At 46.7% G+C, this 18,345-nt stretch overlaps 1 protein-coding gene across 8 annotated transcripts in view; it reads right to left on the reverse strand.

Annotated features, from left to right (window-relative positions):
* MED24 (mediator complex subunit 24) overlaps positions 1-14,071 on the reverse strand; it is a 33,629-nt gene extending 19,558 nt beyond the window's left edge. For 5 of the 8 annotated variants that reach the window (XM_003942826.4, XM_039476882.2, XM_010330675.3 and 2 more), the window contains exons 1-3: positions 13,963-14,071; positions 12,760-12,926; positions 12,587-12,669 (exon numbers count right to left, since the gene is read on the reverse strand). In XM_003942826.4, the coding sequence (XP_003942875.1) occupies positions 12,587-12,669; positions 12,760-12,889 (213 nt within the window). In that variant the 5' untranslated portion in view covers positions 12,890-12,926; positions 13,963-14,071. Of the gene's footprint in view, positions 1-12,586; positions 12,670-12,759; positions 12,971-13,962 lie in introns of all 8 variants that reach the window. The other 3 variants (XM_010330667.3, XM_010330671.3, XM_010330670.3) reach the window with 3 other exon arrangements.
* Between the last annotated feature and the right edge of the window lie 4,274 nt (positions 14,072-18,345).

Here is an 18,345-nt window from a genome sequence, read left to right on the forward strand (position 1 = left end):
GCTGTTAAGAAATGTCACACACACACACCCTGGGCTTGTGTGTGACATAAATTTGAGAAACATTAGATTAAACATACACAGAGAACTTTACCACAGAACTTCTTGAACCATGACATACTCATAAGCAATGAGAATCTCTATGTAGACTGATGATAAAACAAAGCAGTATCCTTCAAACCTACTGGACCAAGGAATCTCACGTGCCCAGTATTTCCATAATACATTTTGGGAAATACTACCTGAACAGTAAGTTTCCAGAGAACAGAGATGGTACTGAATTTATATCTGTTTCTCTAGCATCTAGCTCGGGAACTGACATACAATAGATCCTCAGGAAGCTTTTATTGCTTTGAATCAGATGAATTCTACTAACTAGATGCCTTCTAGAAAATCTTACCTTAAAATAAATTTCTGTTAGCAAAACCTATTCATCATCATCATAAGACTGGAGATCTAGTTCAAAAGAAATAATTTGTCCTGACTGAAATTAAACCCTACAGAAAATCTTTTGTCATATTAAAAAAATAATTACATGGCACGTGCCTATAATCCCAGCTACTCAGGAGGTTGAGGCAGGAGAATTGCCTGAACCCAGGAGGCGGAGGTTGCGGTGAGCCAAGATCGCGCCATTGCACTCCAGCCTGGGTAACGAGAGCGAAACTCCGTCTCAAAATAATAATAATAATAATAATAATAATAATAATAATAATTACAGCATGCTGATAAAATATAAATAATACCACAAAAAAAATAGTTATAGTTGTATACTCAAAATCAGTGGCAAAATATACCAAAATACAAAAGCAGGATACAATGACAGAAACGATCAGGACAATCACCACCTAGGCTGTCTCTGCTGGAGGAGAACAAACCTCCAGGCACGGTGGCTCACGCCTGTAATCCCAGAGGATCACTAGGTCAAGAGATCAAGACCATCCTGGCCAAAATGGTGAAACACCCCATCTCTGCTAAAAGTACAAAAATTAGCTGGGCATGGTGGCATGTGCCGGTAGTCCCAGCTACTCAGGAGGCTGAGGCAGGAGAATCACTTAAACCCGGAAGGCAGTGGTTGCAGTGAGCTACTGCACTCCAGCCTGGCAACAGAGCGAGACTCAGTCTCAAAAAAAAAAAAAAATACGAAAGCTGTCTGCTCAATCACCTGGGTATGGCAAACTTTCCACCTATGTGTGATTTCCCTGTCACCAGAATACACTGCTCTTTTCAGGCGTCTTTCACTAGTACTCCTGGGTGAACAGAAGCAAAACACAGAAGGCTTAAATACAATCAGTGTTCAGAACCACCACACTGTGAGGCCAGAACTAGTGTCTGACATCTATCAGAAAGCTGGGAGCCTGCCTGGGCAGAATAACCATAACGTTCCTGCGAGTGTTTTGTTTATTTATAACTGATGTCCCCATAGCGAGTGCTTGGCAAAAACTCAGCCTTGCTGGATACCAACCTGCAGGGGGAGCCAGATGTTCCCACTAAACACTGACCCTCATATGCTAGGAGAGAAACCCCAATCCTGTATGTTCTGAGGGACGCCGTTAGTCAAAATGAATTTCTGGTCTTCAAAGTCTGAATTCTGTTCAGTAGAATTTTGTTAACTGTATCAATAAACCACTGCTACTCCAGAGACCCGAAAATGCTTTCTACATGATGAACTGTTTTACACAGCAGAACCTGGCCTATTCCAGTCTTAATCATTCTATCAGATAGAAGCTCTGAACCACCACAGGCCCCAAGGGCAGGAGAGACCCTCTGTGTGGCCACCATGCTGGTGGTTAGCCCCCGCCACCCCGACCCTGCAGCTGCTCTCAAATCCTCTCTGCTCTTCTGAATATTCAACACCCCTACTACTCCTAAGTGCCCTCTACTCGCATAACACTGGGCCAAAGAGCCTCTTGACTCTGAAGGAAGAATAAATTACTAATTTTGCACAGCACTTGACAGGTCACAAAGGCCTTTCATGTATGCTTGCTTCTCTGTTACTTCAGCCTCTTTCTCTTTCTTTTTTTCTTTTTTCATTTTTTCTTCTTTTCTCTCTGCCTTTTTCGCTTTCTTGTCTTTCCCATCAGTGTTTACACAACTCAAGACTCTTCCATTGATTTGTTTGTTTTTTGAGACAGGGTCTCACTCTGTCACCTAGGCTATGACAGAGCAATGGTGCTCCAGGGTTCAAGCAATCCTCCCACCTCAGCCTCCTGAGTAGCTGTGACTACAGGCACACATAACCATGCCTAATTTTTTCTTTCTTTCTTTCTTTGAGACTGAGTCTTGCTCTGTAGTATCTAGCCTGTAATTCCAGCACTTTGGGAGGCAAAGGCAGGAGGATCACAAGGTCAGAAGTTTGAGACCAGCCTGACCAACATGGTGAAGCCCCATCTCTACTAAAAATACAAAAATTAGACGGGCGTGGTGGTGTGCACCTGTAATCCCAGCTACTCAGGAGGCTAAGGCAGGACAATCACTTGAACCTGGGAGGTGGAGGTTGCAGTTAAGTCAAGATGGCACCACTGCACTCCAGCCAGGGTAACAGAGTGAGACTTCATCTCGAAAAAATAAAAATAGGCCAGGCGAGGTGGCTCACACCTGTAATCCCAGCACTTTCAGAGGCCAAGGCGGGCAGATCATGAGGTCAGGAGATCAAGACGATCCTGGCCAACATGGTGAAACCCCATCTTTACTAAAAATACAAAAATGGACAAGGTGTGTTGGTGTGCGCCTGTAATTCCAGCTACTTGGGAGGCAAAGGCAGGAGAATCGCTTGAACCCAGTGTGGGGGTGGTGTGTTGGGGGTGGTTGCAGGGAGGTGAGATGGTGCCACTGCTCTCCAGCCTGACTCCGTCTCAAAAAAAAAAAGTACACAGGGAATATCACGCAGCAGTAGGTTAGGGCTGAGCTCCATGGCTCATGCCTATAATCCCAACACTTTGTGAGGCCAGGGTAGGCAGATTAAGCTCAGGAGTTCAAGATGAACCTAATGTGGCGAAACCTTGTCTCTACAAAAAATGCAAAAATTGGTTGGGTATGGTGGTGCGCACCTGTAGTTCAAGCTACCTGGGGGGCTGAGGCAGAAGGATCACTCGAGCCAAGGAGGTCAAAGCTGCAGTGAGCCACTGTTGTGCCAGGGCACTCCAGCCTGGGCAACAAAGCAAGGATCCTGACTCTTAAAAAACTTTTAATTAAAAAAAAAAAAAATCTTATGTGTCAACTGAGACATACTATTCAGCAATTAAAAAAAAAAAAAAAAAGAATTGGGCCGGGCATGGGTGGCTCATATCTGTAATCCCAGCACTTTGGGAAGCCAAGGAAGGAGGATCACTTGAGCCCAGGAGATTGAGACTACCCTGGGCATCAATGTGAGACCCCATCTCTACAAAAATGTAAAAATTACCTGCCTGGGCAATGTAGGGAGAACCCAGCTTTACAAAAAAATTAAAAATTAGCCAGGCATGGTGGTGCATGCCGTAGTCCCAACTCCTTGGGAGGCTGAAGCAGCAGGATCACTTGAGTACTGCAGGACAAGGTACAGTAAGCTGTGATCATGCCACTGTACACTCCAGCCTGGGTGACAGAGTAAGACCCTGTTTCAAATTAAAATAAATAAATAAATAAAAAGCATGAACTACTAACATACACAACATAAATAATAAATATCAAAAACATTTATGTTAAACAAAAAGCCGGGCGCGGTGGCTCAAGCCTGTAATCCCAGCACTTTGGGAGGCTGAGGCGGGTGGATCACGAGGTCAAGAGATCGAGACCATCCTGGTCAACATAGTGAAACCCTGTCTCTACTAAAAATACAAAAAATTAGCTGGGCATGGTGGCGCGTGCCTGTAATCCCAGCTACTCAGGAAGCTGAGGCAGGAGAATTGCCTGAACCCAGGAGGCGGAGGTTGCGGTGAGCCGAGATCGCGCCATTGCACTCCAGCCTGGGTAACAAGAGCGAAACTCCGTCTCAAAAAAAAAAAAAAAACAAAACAAAAGACAGTATACTACATCTGACTACATTTCTACAAATTCCAAATAAAGGCAATTGTGGGAGAGGGGAGTGGAATAGAAAGTGGTAAAAGGGAACTTTCTGGGAGAACAGAAATATTCTCTATCTTATTTTGGATGCTGGTGTCATGGGTATATACAATTGCTAAAACTCTGAATTGATCTTAAGATCTTTGTATGTTATTCTATGTTAATTAAAATATGCATATTTTTAAGGAAGTCCTGTCATGTGACTCCTCCACTTAAAACCCTTTAAATGATTACTTGTTACCCTAAAATAAAGTCCAAATTCCCTTAGCATCACTCACAGGTCTGTTACACCTTATCATTCTCTCTCTAAACCACTCTCCTCCTTAAAGTGCCAGTCTAGCAATTCTAAAGGTGCAGTCCAGGAACTCCTCAGGGTCCCCAAGACCTCTCAGGGGGTCTAGAAAGTCAAAACTATTTTTAAAATACTACTAAGATATTGTTTACCTTTTTGGTCTAATTCTCTCACAATTGTACAGTGGAATGTCGTGGAAGCTCCATGACATGTCATAGTATTATACAATTAAATGTGTCAACAATTGAAATATTTATATAAGCCGGGTGCGGTGGCTCAAGCCTGTAATCCCAGCACTTTGGGAGGCCGAGGCGGGTGGATCACAAGGTCAAGAGATCGAGACCATCCTGGTCAACATGGTGAAACCCCGTCTCTACTAAAAATACAAAAAAATCAACTGGGCATGGTGGTGCGTGCCTGTAATCCCAGCTACTCAGGAGGCTGAGGCAGGAGAATTGCCTGAACCCAGGAGGCGGAGGTTGCGGTGAGCCGAGATCGTGCCATTGCACTCCAGCCTGGGTAACAAGAGCGAAACTCCGTCTCAAAAAAAAAAAAAAAAAAAAAAAAAAATTTATATAACTTAGTCATAGAATTTTCCAAATTACCAATTCATGATGTTACAAAAATCACACATAGATAAAAGATCTACTCAAGGAGCAATAAAGAGACTAGTGAATTTCATCTCATTTTATTTTTTATTGAGACAGAGTCTTGCTCTGTCTCCCAGGTTGGAGTACAGTGGCACAATCTCGGCTCACAGCAACCTCCGCCTCCTGGGTTCAAGAGATTCTCCTGCCTCAGCCTCCCGAGTAGATGGGATTACAGGCACACACTACCATGCCCAGCTAATTTTTTGTATTTTCAGTAGAGACGGGATTTCACCATGCTGGCCAGGCTGGTCTCAAACTCCTGATCTCAGGTGATCCACCCACCTCGGCTTCCCAAAGTGCTGGGATTACAGGCGGGAGCCACCATCCCCGACCTGAGACCAATGAATTTCAATGTAATAGTATAAAAAGTTCACTGATAAGGCTTCAAATGACCTGTTGAATTTTAGGTATAGTATCAAAGAAAAATATCAGTTACCTGAAAAGCTTATTAAAATACTCCTCGTGGCTGGGCATGGTGACTCACACCTGTAATGCCAGCACTTTGGGAGGTCAACACAGGTAGATCATGGGGTCAGGAGTTCAAGACCAGCCTGAACAACATGGTGAAACCCCGTCTCTACTAAAAATACAAAAATTAGCCAGGCATGATGGCAGGTGCCTGTAGTCCCAGCTACTCGGGAGGCTGAGGCAGGAGAATCACTTGAACCTGGGAGGCAGAGATTGCAGTGAGCTGAGATCATGCCACTGTACTCCAGCCTGGGAGACACAGCGAGCGAGACTCTATCTCAAAAACAAACAAAAAACTCCTTTTTCAAACAAAACATCTGATATCTGGGGCCAGATTTTCTTCATATGCTTCAAACAAAACGTCTATCGTGACAATTGAATGTGAGATGTGAGAAAAGCAGATGTTAGAATTCAGCTCTTTTCTTCCCTTTTTTTTTTTTGAGACAGAGTCTTGCTCTGTCGCCCAGGCTGGAATGCAGTGGCATTATCTCGGTTCACTGCAACCTCCACCTCCCAAGTTCAAGCAATTCTCCTGCCTCAGCCTCCTGAGTAGATGGGATTACAGGTGCCCATCAGCACACCTGGTTAACTTTTGTTTGGTTTTCTTTTGTTTTTTTGAGACGGAGTCTAGCCTTGTCACCCAAGCTGGAGTACAGTGGCGCGATCTTGGCTCACTGCAACCTCTGCATCCCAGGTTCAAGCGATTCTCCTTCCTCAGCCTCCCAAGTAGGTGGGATTACAGACGCACACCACCACACCCAGCTATTTCTTTTTTTTTTTTTCTGCCTGAGTTTCAGAGGATAGGCTAATTTTTTGTATTTTTAGTAGAGATGGGATTTCACCATGTTGGTCAGGCTGGTCTTGAACTACTTACCTCAAGTGATCCACCCACCTTAGCCTCCCAAAGTGCTGGGATTACAGGCAGGAGCCACCACATTTGACCTGAGACCAGTGAATTTTAATGTAATAATATAAAAAGTTTACTTATAAGGCTTCAAATTACCTGTTGAATTTTAGCGTAGTATCAAAGAAAAATATCAGTTATCTGAAAAGCTTATTAAAATACTCCTCCATTTTCAAACTAAACATCTGATATCTGAGGCCAGATTTTCTTCATAAGCTTCAAACAAAATGCCTATCATGACAATGGAATGCAAAAGCAGATTTGAAAACTCAGCTTTCCTTTTTTTTTTTTTTGAGATGGAGTCTAGCTCTGTCACCCAAGCTGGTGTGCAGTGGTGCAATCTTGGCTCACTGCAACCTCCACCTCCCGGGTTCAAGCGATTCTCCTGCTTCAGCCTCTCAAGTAGCTGGGATTACAGGTGCCTGCCACACACCCAGTTAATTTTTGTATTTTTAGTAGAGATGGTTTTCACCATGTTGGCTGGTCTTGAACTACTAACCTCAAGTGATCCACCCACCTTGGCCTCCCAAAGTGCTGGGATTCGGGATTACAGGCGTGAGCCACCACACCCAGCCAATATATATTTTTTTTAATATTTGAAGAGATTTATTCGGAGCCAAATATGAGTGACTATGGCCCTTCAGGAGGTCCAGAAAACATGTGCCCACGGTGTTTGGGGTGCAGCTTGGTTTTATACGTTTTAGGGAGGCATGAGATCAAATGCAATCAAATACTTTTAAGAAAAATCTCAAAATGTTCAAGAATGTAAAGGTGTCCTGAGACCGGGTGCAGTGACTCACACTCATAATCCCAGCACTTTAGGAGGACAAGGTGGGAGGATTACTTGAGGCCAGGAGTTCAAGACCAGTCTGGGCAACATAGCAACGTATTTTTGTCTCTACATAAAATACAAAAAAATAAAAAGGAAAAAAAAGAAAAGAGAAAGGGGTCCTGAGAGCAAACTCCTTTTCTCTAACCATACCAAATTATTTTCAGTTCCTGAACGATATGATGTGATTCTTGCCTCCCAGCCAGTACATATCCTTTTCTCTGCTTTGCACACACGCTCTCCTCAATGTGCCTGGCTAACTCCTACTCAATATTCAGATATTGGTTTAAACATCACATCCTCTACACAGCCTTCCTTGACTGTTCAGACTGGACCTGGGTACATTTCCCAGGTATTACCGTAGCAAGGACAGTCCCCAACTTAAAAATGGTTCACCTTACAAATTTTCAACTTTACGATGGTGTAAAAAGAGATATGCATGGGCACAGTGGCTCGTGCCTATAATCCCAGCAATTTGGGGGGCTGAGACGGATGGATCACTTAAGGTCAGAAGTTTGAGACCAACCTGGTCAACATGGTGAAACCCCAACTCGACTAAAAATACAAAAATTCGCAGGGTGTAGTGGTGTACACCTGTAATCCCAGCTACTCAGAAGGCTAAGGCAGGAGAATCGTTTGAGTCCGGGAGGTGGAGGTTGTAGTGAGCTGAGATCATGCCGCTGCACTCCAGCCTGGGGGACAAGAGTGAAACTCCAACTCAAAAAAAAAAAAAAAGAGAGCTGGGCGCGGTGGCTCAAGCCTGTAATCCCAGAACTTTGGGAGGCTGAGGTGGGTGGATTACGAGGTCAAGAGATCAAGACCATCCTGGTCAATATGGTGAAACCCCACCTCTACTAAAAATACAAAAAATTAGCTGGGCATGGTGGCGTGTGCCTGTAATCCCAGCTACTCAGGAGGCTGAGGCAGAATTGCCTGAACCCAGGAAGCAGAGGTTGCAGTGAGCTGAGATCGCGCCATTGCACTCCAGCCTAGGTAACAAGAGCAAAACTCTGTCTCAAAAAAAAAAAAAAAGAGAACAGGTGCTATGGCTCATGCCTGTAATCCCAGCACTTTGGGAGGCCGAGGTGGGCAGATCACAATGTCAGGAGATCGAGACCATCCTGGCTAACACGGTGAAACCTGTTTCTACTAAAAATGGAAAAAATTAGCTGGGCGTGGTGGCATGTGCCTGTAATCCTAGCTACTCAGGAGGCTGAGGCAGGAGAATTGCTTGAACCTGGGAGGCAGAGGTTACAACGAGCTGAGATCACACCACTGCACTCCAGCCTGATCCACAGAGCAAGACTCCATGCAAAAAAAAAAAAAAAAAAAAAGAGAGAGAGAGAGAGAGATACCCATTCAGGTTGGGCACAGTGGCTCATGCCTGTAATCCCAACACTTTGGGAGGCCGAGGTGGGTGGATCACCTGAGGTCAGAGTTCAAGACCAGGCCTGGCCAACATGGTAAAACCCTGTCTCTACTAAAAATATAAAAATTAGGCCGGGCGCGGTGGCTCAAGCCTGTAATCCCAGCACTTTGGGAGGCCGAGGCGGGTGGATCACAAGGTCAAGAGATCGAGACCATCTTGGTCAACATGGTGAAACCCCGTCTCTACTAAAAATACAAAAAAAATAGCTGGGCATGGTGGTGCATGCCTGTAATCCCAGCTACTCAGGAGGCTGAGGCAGGAGAATTGCCTGAACCCAGGAGACTGAGGTTGCGGTGAGCCGAGATCGCGCCATTGCACTCCAGCCTGGGTAACAAGAGCGAAACTCCGTCTCAAAAAAAAAAAAAAAAAAAAAAAAAATTAGCTGGGTGTGGTGGTGTGCACTTGTGTTCCCAGCTACTCAAGAGACTGAGGCAGGAGAATCACTTGAGCCCAGGAGGTGGAGGTTGCAGTGAGAAGAGATCACACCACCACACTGTGTAAGACCTTGTCTCAAAAAAGATATGAGATATGCTGCATTCCGTAGAAATTGTACTTCGGCTGGGTGCAGTGGCTTACGCCTGTAATTCCAGCACTTTGAGAGGCCAAGGAAGGTGGATCACGAGGTCAGGAGTTCAAGACAAGCCTAGCCAACATGGTGAAACCCCATCTCTACTACAAATACAAAAATTAGCCGGGTGCAGTGACGGGCACCTGTATGTTCCCAGGTACTCAGGAGGCTGAGGCAGGAGAATTGCTTGAACCCAGGAGGCAGAGGTTGCAGTGAGCCAAGATCACAGCACTGCATTCTAACCTTGGCGACAGAGCAAGACTCTGTCTTAAAAAAAAAAAAAATTGGACTTCAAGTGCTCATACATGGAAGCCATTATCCTCAGTGAAATAACTCCGAAATAGAAAGTCATATACCACATGTTCTCACTGATAAGTGGGAGCTATACAACAGGTAGACTAATAGACACTAGACAATATAAAAGGTGGGAAGGTGGGAGTGGAGTGAGGGTTGAAAAATTACTTATTGGGTACAATGTTCACTGTTGGAGTGATGCGTATACTAAAAGTCCAGATTTCCCACGATGCAATATATGCACATAAGAAATCTGCACTTCTGGCCAGGCACGGTGGCTCATGCCTATAATCCCAGCACTTGGTTAGGTTGAGGCAGGTGGATCATCTGAGATCAGGAGTTCAAGATCAGCTTGGCCAACATGGCAAAACCCCATCTCTACTAAAAATACAAAAATTAGGCTGGGTGTGATGGCAGATGCCTGTAGTTCCAGCTACTCAGGAGGCTGAGGCACAAGAATCACTTTACCAAGAAGGCAGAAGTCGCAGTAAGCCAAGGAGTGCACATCACTGCACTCCAGCCTGAACAATAGAGCAAGACTCTGTCACAAAAAAAAAAAAAAAAGAAAGAAATCTGCACTTGTACCCCCACTAAATATACAAAAATAAATAGCCATACAATCATTCTGTTTTCATTTTCAGTACAATGTCCAATAAATTACCTGAAACCAGGCACGGCTGCTCATGCCTGTAATCCCAGCACATGGGGAGGCCAAGGAGGGTAGATTGCTCGAGCCCAGGAGTTCAAGACCAGCCTGGGCAATATGGAAAAACCCCGGCTATACAAAAAATACACAAATTAGCTGGGCACATGCCTGTAGTCTCAGCTACTCAGGAGGCTGAGGTGGGAGGATGACCTGAGCCAGAGAGTTGGAGGCTACAGTGAGCTGTGACTGTGCTGTTGCACTCCAGTCTGGGTGACAGAGTGAAAGTCTGTCTCAAAAAATAAAAATAAATAAATTACATGAGATATTCAACACTTCATTATAAAATAGGCTTTGTGGGCCAGGCATGGTGGCTCACACCTGTAATTCCAGCAATTTGGTAGGCCAAGGCAGGCAGATCACCTGAGGTCAGGAGTTTAAGACCAGCTTGGCCAATATGGTGACACCTCACCTCTACTAAAATATACAAAAAAATTCGCCAGGCATGGTGACCAGTGCCTGTAATCCCAGCTACTCAGGAGGCTGAGGCAGGGAGAATTGCTTGAACCAGGAGGCAGAGGTTGCAGTGAACTGAGGTTGTGCCACTGCACTCCATCCTGGGTGACAATCAGACTACTTCTCAAAAAATAAAAATAAATAAAATAGGCTTTGTGTTAGATGATTTTTCCCAGCTGTAAGCTAGAGTGTTCTAAGTACATTTAAGGTAGATATAAGACCTTTGGGCCGGGTGGGGTGGCTCACACCTGTAATCCTAGCACTTTGGGAGGCTGAGGTGGGTGGATCACCTGAGGTCAACAGCTCAAGACCAGCCTGGCCATCGTGGTGAAACCCCATCTTAAAACAAAAAAAAAAAGAAGACCTTTGGCAAGTTATGTGTATTAAGTACATTTTCAACTTATGAGTGGTGTATCAGGACATAACCCCACCGTAAGCTGAGGAGCATCTGTACTCTGTCCTAACCTTTATCATAAACTCATCCAGTGACTGCTTATTTACATGTCTGTATTACCCACTAAATTCTGTGTGTACTGGGATCAGGTCTTGTTCACACCTATGTCCCCAGGGGCTAGCACTGTCTTGCACATATAAGCATTCATGAACATTTGTTGATAGAATAAGTAAATGGAATCCTTTTTATTTTGGTTGTTGGTGATGGTGGGGTTTTTTTGTTTTCTTTTTTTGAGACAGAGTTTCACTCTTGTTGCCCAGGCTGGAGTGCAATGGCGCGATCTCAGCTCACCGCAACCTCCGCCTCCCGGGTTCAAGCAATTCTCCTGCTTCAGCCTCCCGAGTAGCTGGGATTACAGGCATGCACCACCACATCTGGCTAATTTTGTATTTTTAGGAGAAATGGGGTTTCTCCATGTTGGTCAGGCTAGTCTTGAACTCCTAACCTCGGGTGATCTGCCTGCCTCGGCCTCCCAAAGTGCTGGGATTAAAGGCCTGAGCCACCAAGCCTGGTCGTTGTTGTTTTTAAGAAATGGAGTCTTGTTCTGTTGCCCAGGCTGGAGTGCAGTGGCACAATCAGTGCTCACTGCAGCCTCAAACTCCTGGGCTCAAGCAAGCAATCCTTCCACCTCAGCCTTCTGAGTAGGTGGGGCCACAGGCCTGTGCTGCCTCCTACCACTCCCAGCAGAATACGTGAATGTAATATTCATCATAAAAAATGAAGTACTAGGCCGGGCGCGGCGGCTCAAGCCTGTAATCCCAGCACTTTGGGAGGCTGAGGCGGGTGGATCACGAGGTCGAGAAATCCAGACCATCCTGGTCAACATGGTGAAACCCCGTCTCTACTAAAAATACAAAAAATTAGCTGGGCATGGTGGCATGTGCCTGTAATCCCAGCTACTCAGGAGGCTGAGGCAGGAGAATTGCCTGAACCCAGGAGGCGGAGGTTGCGGTGAGCCGAGATCGTGCCATTGCACTCCAGCCTGGGTAACAAGAGCAAAACTCCGTCTCAAAAAAAAAAAAAAAAAATGAAGTACTAGTGATTTTATGAGGTCACTGAAACTCAGTGAAATGATCTATTCAAACAAGTTCATCCAGAAAGAGTAGACTGACAATCGCACAACTGTACTCTAAATTTCGTTTGTTTTCTGAGACAGGGTCTCGCTCTGTTGCTCTGGCTGGAGTGCAGCGGCAGGATCATGGCTCATGGCAGCTTTGACCTCCCAGGGCTGAGGTGATCCTCCCACCTCAGCCTTCTAAGTAGCTGGGAGCACAGGGGTGCCACCACACAGGGCTAACTTTTTATATTTTTGGGTAGAGATTGGGCTTTGCCACGTTACCCAGGCTGATCTCAAACTCCTGGGATCAAGCAATCCGCCCACTTCGGCCTCTCACAATGCTGGGATTACAGGCATGAACCACCAGGGCCCAAATGCACCAAACGCACTCCAAGTTTTTTATCCCGAAAACTCTCATTTCTTGGTGGGAGTTTGGAGGGAGCTTACCTGGGAACTAATGGCATACTTCAGGTAGGACAAGATGAGAGGATTGGGAGATGGTCCAATCATGGCCTGCTCCAGTAATGCATCTGCAAGGGGAATAAAAAAAACATGACTGAGCGATTACAACTTCTCTGGCTTTATCCCTCCCATCCTTTTTTTCCCAGTTCACTTGAGACCTGCCAGGTTGAGAATGTCCCAGGTGGCTCCTTTAGGAAAGAATTTCTTCATGTTGATTGCCCATTGGTAGTCACTCCAACGCTCCTTCCAGGCTTGCAAAATGGCTTGCTTCAGGTTCACCACCTTCATGATTTCACTCTGAGCAGGTGGCGCCGGTGGCAGCTGGCTTTGAGGTGAGAGAAATGGAGCTAAACAAAAGGAGACGAAGTTCTAAGGAGAACAGGGGAAGGCAAAATTAAATAGAAAGGAGAAGATGCGGAAGATTTAAGCGAAGTAGAGGAATTTGAAAGAAAAAGAGGTAGCCGGGCGCGGTGGCTCAAGCCTGTAATCCCAGCACTTTGGGAGGCCGAGGCGGGTGGATCACAAGGTCAAGGGATCGAGACCATCCTGGTCAACATGGTGAAACCCCGTCTCTACTAAAAAAATACAAAAAATTAGCTGGGCATGGTGGCGTGTGCCTGTAATCCCAGCTACTCAGGAGGCTGAGGCAGGAGAATTGCCTGAACCCAGGAGGCGGAGGTTGCGGTGAGCCGAGATCGCGCCATTGCACTCCAGCCTGGGTAACAAGAGCGAAAACTCCGTCTCAAAAAAAAAAAAAAAAGAAAAGAAAAAGAGGTAAAGGCAAGCTCTTTTCAGGCTCTCCCTCCTGAACCACCCTTCCTTAAACTGGGGCACTAAGAAGAAAGTATCTGGGATAGGCGTAGTGGCTCACGCCTGTAATCCCAGCACTTTGAGAGGCAAAGGCGAGTGAATCACCTGAGGTCGGGAGTTCGACACCAGCCTGACCAACACGGAGAAACCCCGTTTCTACTAAAAATACAAAATTAGCCGGGCCTCGGCGGCGCGTGTCTGTAATCCCAGCTACTCGGGAGGCCAGGAGAATCACTTGAACCCCGGAGGCGGAGGTTGCGGTGAGCCGAGATAGCGCCATTGCACTCCAGCCAGGGCACCGGAGTGAAACTCCGTCTCAGAAAATAAATAAATAAATGAAGAAAGTATCAAAGGAACTAATAGACTGAGTAGGGCATCAAGGGGTTAAGCCAGTCCTGGTTGCCTAATTAGGCCCTTAGCTCTAAATGCGTCCCTCGGCCACCACCACGCCAAGTTCAGATTTGTCCCCTCATTTCCTCCACCTTCTCCAACCCTGTAACTATACCTCCCAATTTCCTTTTCATCCACCACCTCCCCAAATTTAAGCCTACCGCACAATCCAGTTCTAGGTCTTAAGCATCGCCATTTTGACCCTTGTCAAGAAGTTCACTTTCTATTGGCTGGGAGTAACAAACGCCAACCAATAGAAATGCAGCAAGGGACGTCCCTCTGTCTTCTGGGAATTGTAGTTCCATGGATGGAAACCGTATTTGCCTGCGCTGGCGAGGAAACTAAGGGACTAGGCTAGTCGGCCCGCATTGTTCCTCTCTGTTAAGAGAGGACATCCAGGAGCTGAGGCACCACAGAGACTCGAAGACTCGACGAGCTCGAAAGGCCGCTCATAACCCGACGTTGCCCACGACGTCACCGTCGACCGGGCTTCTCCATCGTATTCCGACACCCTTTCGTTCGTTAGCCCCGTTAGTAGGTGCGGCAAGGGTGTGGCTGGGGACAAGGGTGGGGCGTGGAGGGCAAGGGTGCTGCGTTCAGCAATACGAACTTTCTCTTTTTCTGGCCCTCTTTCTGTTCTCCTAAGCCCCTGGGGCTAAAAGAGTTATTCTCATTTCCATACCTATGTTTCAAAAGCGGCACTAACATGCCTTAGTTGCACACATATCACCACCCCCGAATCTGACAGTCCTACCAAAATCTCCAGGCCCTCCATACTTCTTGAATACAAGGGAAAGTAAGGAAGAAACTAAGGTGAAGGTGATCAAAATCAAAGGAATTCTGAGAAACTGTCAGCTAAGAGGGCTAAGGAGACCTGATAACTAAATGTAATGTGGTTTTCTGAATGTGATCATGGAGGAGAAAACGAATACTGGATAAAAACTGAGGACATCTAAATAAAGCATGGGCTTTAGTTAATAATAATGTATCAATATTAGTTAATTAGTTGTTACAAATGCATCATACTAATGCTAAGATGTTCATCAAAAGAAAAATTGGGTGCAGAATATGTGGGAGTCCTCTATCACCTTCATTTTTTTTTCCTGTAAATCAAAAACTTTTTTTTTTTAAGATGGAGTTTCTTGTTTTCCAGGCTGAAGTGCAATGGAGAGATCTCAGGCTCCCAGGTTCAAGAGATTCTCCTGCCTCAGTCTCCCAAGTAGCTGGGATTACAGGCATGCGCTACCACGCCCGGCTAATTTTTGTGTTTTTTTTTTAGTAGAAACAGGGTTTTTCCATGTTAATTAGGGTGGTCTCTAACTCCCGACCTCAAGCGATCCACCCACTTGGTCTCCCAAAGGGCTGGGATTATAGGCATAAACCACAGTGCCTGGCCCCAATTTTCTTTTAAGTTTGTTGTTGTTTAAATCTTGTTTATCCCACAGGTCCGTATATAAATTATTATGCCCAGGGCCTTGAGCATAGCCTTTCTTTCCCCCAGTGAGAAACTGAAAAGCAAAGGTTACCCCCCTCTGGGTTCAATGTCTGAGCCTCCTTATGCATAGTCCTCATCCCTCCCCATACTATGGACTGGTCATTCCTAACATTTACAACCAGGAATAAGAGTAAATTACTCAAGAGGCTGAGGCAGGAGGATCACTTGAGCTCAGGAGTTCAAATCCAGCTTGGGCAACATAAGGAGCCTCTTAGCTCTACCAAAAAAAATAAAGAAATAAACATGGAAGCCTTTAGCCAGGCCCAATATCCTAGTATCCTAGTTGACAAGTTCAAGCTCAATCCATATTCCCCAGCAACCATTCTTTATTTTATTTATTTATTTATTTATTTTGAGACACAGTCTTGCTCTGTTGCCCAGGCTGAAATGCGATGGTGCAATCTCAGCTCACTGCAACTTCCATCTCCCAGTTTCAAGTGATTTTCCTGCCACAGCCTCCCATGTAGCTGGGATTACAGGCATGTGCCACCACACCTGGCTAATTTTTGTACTTTTATTAGAGACAGGGTTTCACCATGTTGGCCAGGCTGGTCTCGAACTCCTGACCTCAGGTGATCCACCTGCCTTAGCCTCTGGGAGTGGTGTTATTACAGGTGTGAGCCACCACACCTGGCCCCTGACAACCATTCTTTGCTCACCCTTTGCGTGGCAAAATCAGTCCTCAGGAGGATAAATCTGGGAGAACAGCCCACTAAGGCTCTGGAAGCAAAACTGTGGTCATTTGGGCAGAGCATTACAGCGCCCTGGGTGTCTAGCGCATGGTCTAAAGAGGGAGCCAAGGACTTCTGTTCCAAAGGGAAGAGTGTGGCTAAAGGACGGTCAGATCATGCCCCCTGTGGTTGGGATTGCCTATGGCCTTTCTCCTTCACCATATACTCAATCCACACCCCTCCCTTCAGCTCCTTTGGTGCCTGCCCAAGTGATACCACTGGGGCAGGGCGTAGTATGTATACAAAACAACTGCCAAACATGTGTTGCCAAAGCTTCTAAAGCAGGAAGGAGGGACAACACAGATTTCTCACCTTCACCTTCCAGACGCCCCCCCCACCCCCGTTACTCCACTCACACTTGACACTGCCTCGAACCCTGTTTCTCCTCAGTCTCTCACGTATCTGACTTCCCTTCCTCTTCCAGGCCCTCACTCTACCTTCGCCTGCTCCCCTGCTCTCCTTCCATGTCTGTTTCTGCAGCCTGAGGCTCCCCCCACCTGGAGCCATTCCTGGATCATCCTGGAGCTCCTGTCGCATCCCTCAGAGCCCAAATTGCCTCTCTTGGAGAGAAGCTGTCAACTCTGTGACTGCTCCCGGCTGAGTTAGTGGGTGCTGGGTCCAGTCCACACAGGACTGGGGACTATTTGGGCCCTGAGGCTGGTGATATTCTGAGCTCAAACCATTGCCTCTGGCAGAGAGCCTGGCAGATTTCTAGGGAGGTGCCTCCTCCCCACTTCGCAGTGACAGGGAGGCGGCTTTTGTAGTCAGGCCATCTGCCTTCTCTGTCTCCCCACCTCCCACCAGCAGCCCTTTCTCTAGGCTTGGCAAGGTTTCCCCAAAGGCTGGACTCATATGTACAAGGACTCCCTTAGCTCTGGGCAAGGACCATTTTTAATTTCTCCACTTTGACCTTCCTGCCTCTCTAGTCTGTAAACATCAGAGGCAGCCTTTCCTATACCACCTCTTCCTTCCATACCACAATATCTTCCTAGGGACCCCTTGAGCTGTCTGGCTCACTGCAAGCACAGGACCCCATGATAATCCTCCAAAGAGTGAAAAGAGAGATGCTAACATTTCCTTTGGGTGTACAACAAATAGCCCCCCGGCCCATCTCAAAGCCCCTTCCTAATTTCCCCACTTTCTTTTTTTGAGACAGAGTCTCACTCTGTCGCCAGGTGCCAGGCTGGAGTACAGTGGCACAATCTCGGCTCACTGCAACCTCCACCTCCTGGGTTCAGGCAATTCTCCTGCCTCAGCCTCCCGAGTAGCTGGGACTACAGACGTGCGCCACCATGCCCAGCTAATTTTCATATTTTATTAGAGACGGGGTTTCACCATGTTGACCAGGATGGTCTCGATCTCTTGACTTCGTGATCCACCCGCCTCGGCCTCCCAAAGTGCTGGGATTACAGGCGTGAGCCACCGCGCCCGGCCTCCCCACTTTCTTTTGCTGTTCATTTCCTCTCAACAGGGACAGGGGCTGAGCTTCCACCTCTGCTGTCCTAGCCCCGAGCCCCAAGCTGTTTCTTCATCTTGTTGGCTACCCTGGCTAGAGAGAGAAGAGGGCAGGTGGAAGTCAACCAGTCAGAGTGACCTGGCAATACCTGGAGAAGTGTCAGAAAAGTAGCTAGGCCAGAGTGAGGTAAGAGGCAGCGAGAAACAGGGTTCTGGGTACCCAAGGGGAAGGGGACATTCCTTATCTATCTAGGCTAGAAAAAAGTATAAGGAAAAGTGGCAAGAGTCCAGACCCAAAAACCCAGAAACACTGAAATCGTTGGTAAGCATACAAGGCACTGAGGGTGTCAGCCTCCCTTCTCTCCATAGGGAAACTGAGTCATTCCTTTTCCCAAAGTGGAACATTTTTCTCTGGAAGCTTGCCTGGGTCCCCCCACTATGGGCAGCAGGTGGATGGGAAAAGAAAGTCACTCCCACACACTCATACACAGCTGGCTCCAAACCAGTTTCCTCCTCATAACCAGTCACCAAAGCAAAATCCCTGCTTTCTATCTATCTGGGGGGAGGGGGTGATGGAAAAGAGGCTGCAAGGTGGCTGCACCTCAGGGACTCAGCTCAGGGTGTCACTCCCACCCACAGTGCCTGTCCCCCATAGTTGCCTGTCTCTGTCTTCCCACTGCCCCTGGAGAGTGAAAGGCAGAATTTGAATCAACTCTTGGAGTGGCTTCCCCTCTAACACCCTGAAGGATGGCCTTCCCTCTCCATAGTCCCTGCACAGAGAAGAGAGGTGCTGTGAACCTGAGGCCTGGACCAGACAGCGGCTGGGAAGGGAGGTCAGCCTCCATTTCCTTTGTATTGCCCCT

The sequence above is a fragment of the Saimiri boliviensis genome, chromosome 17 (assembly GCF_048565385.1).
Source record: "Saimiri boliviensis isolate mSaiBol1 chromosome 17, mSaiBol1.pri, whole genome shotgun sequence".
Lineage (NCBI taxonomy): Eukaryota > Metazoa > Chordata > Mammalia > Primates > Cebidae > Saimiri > Saimiri boliviensis.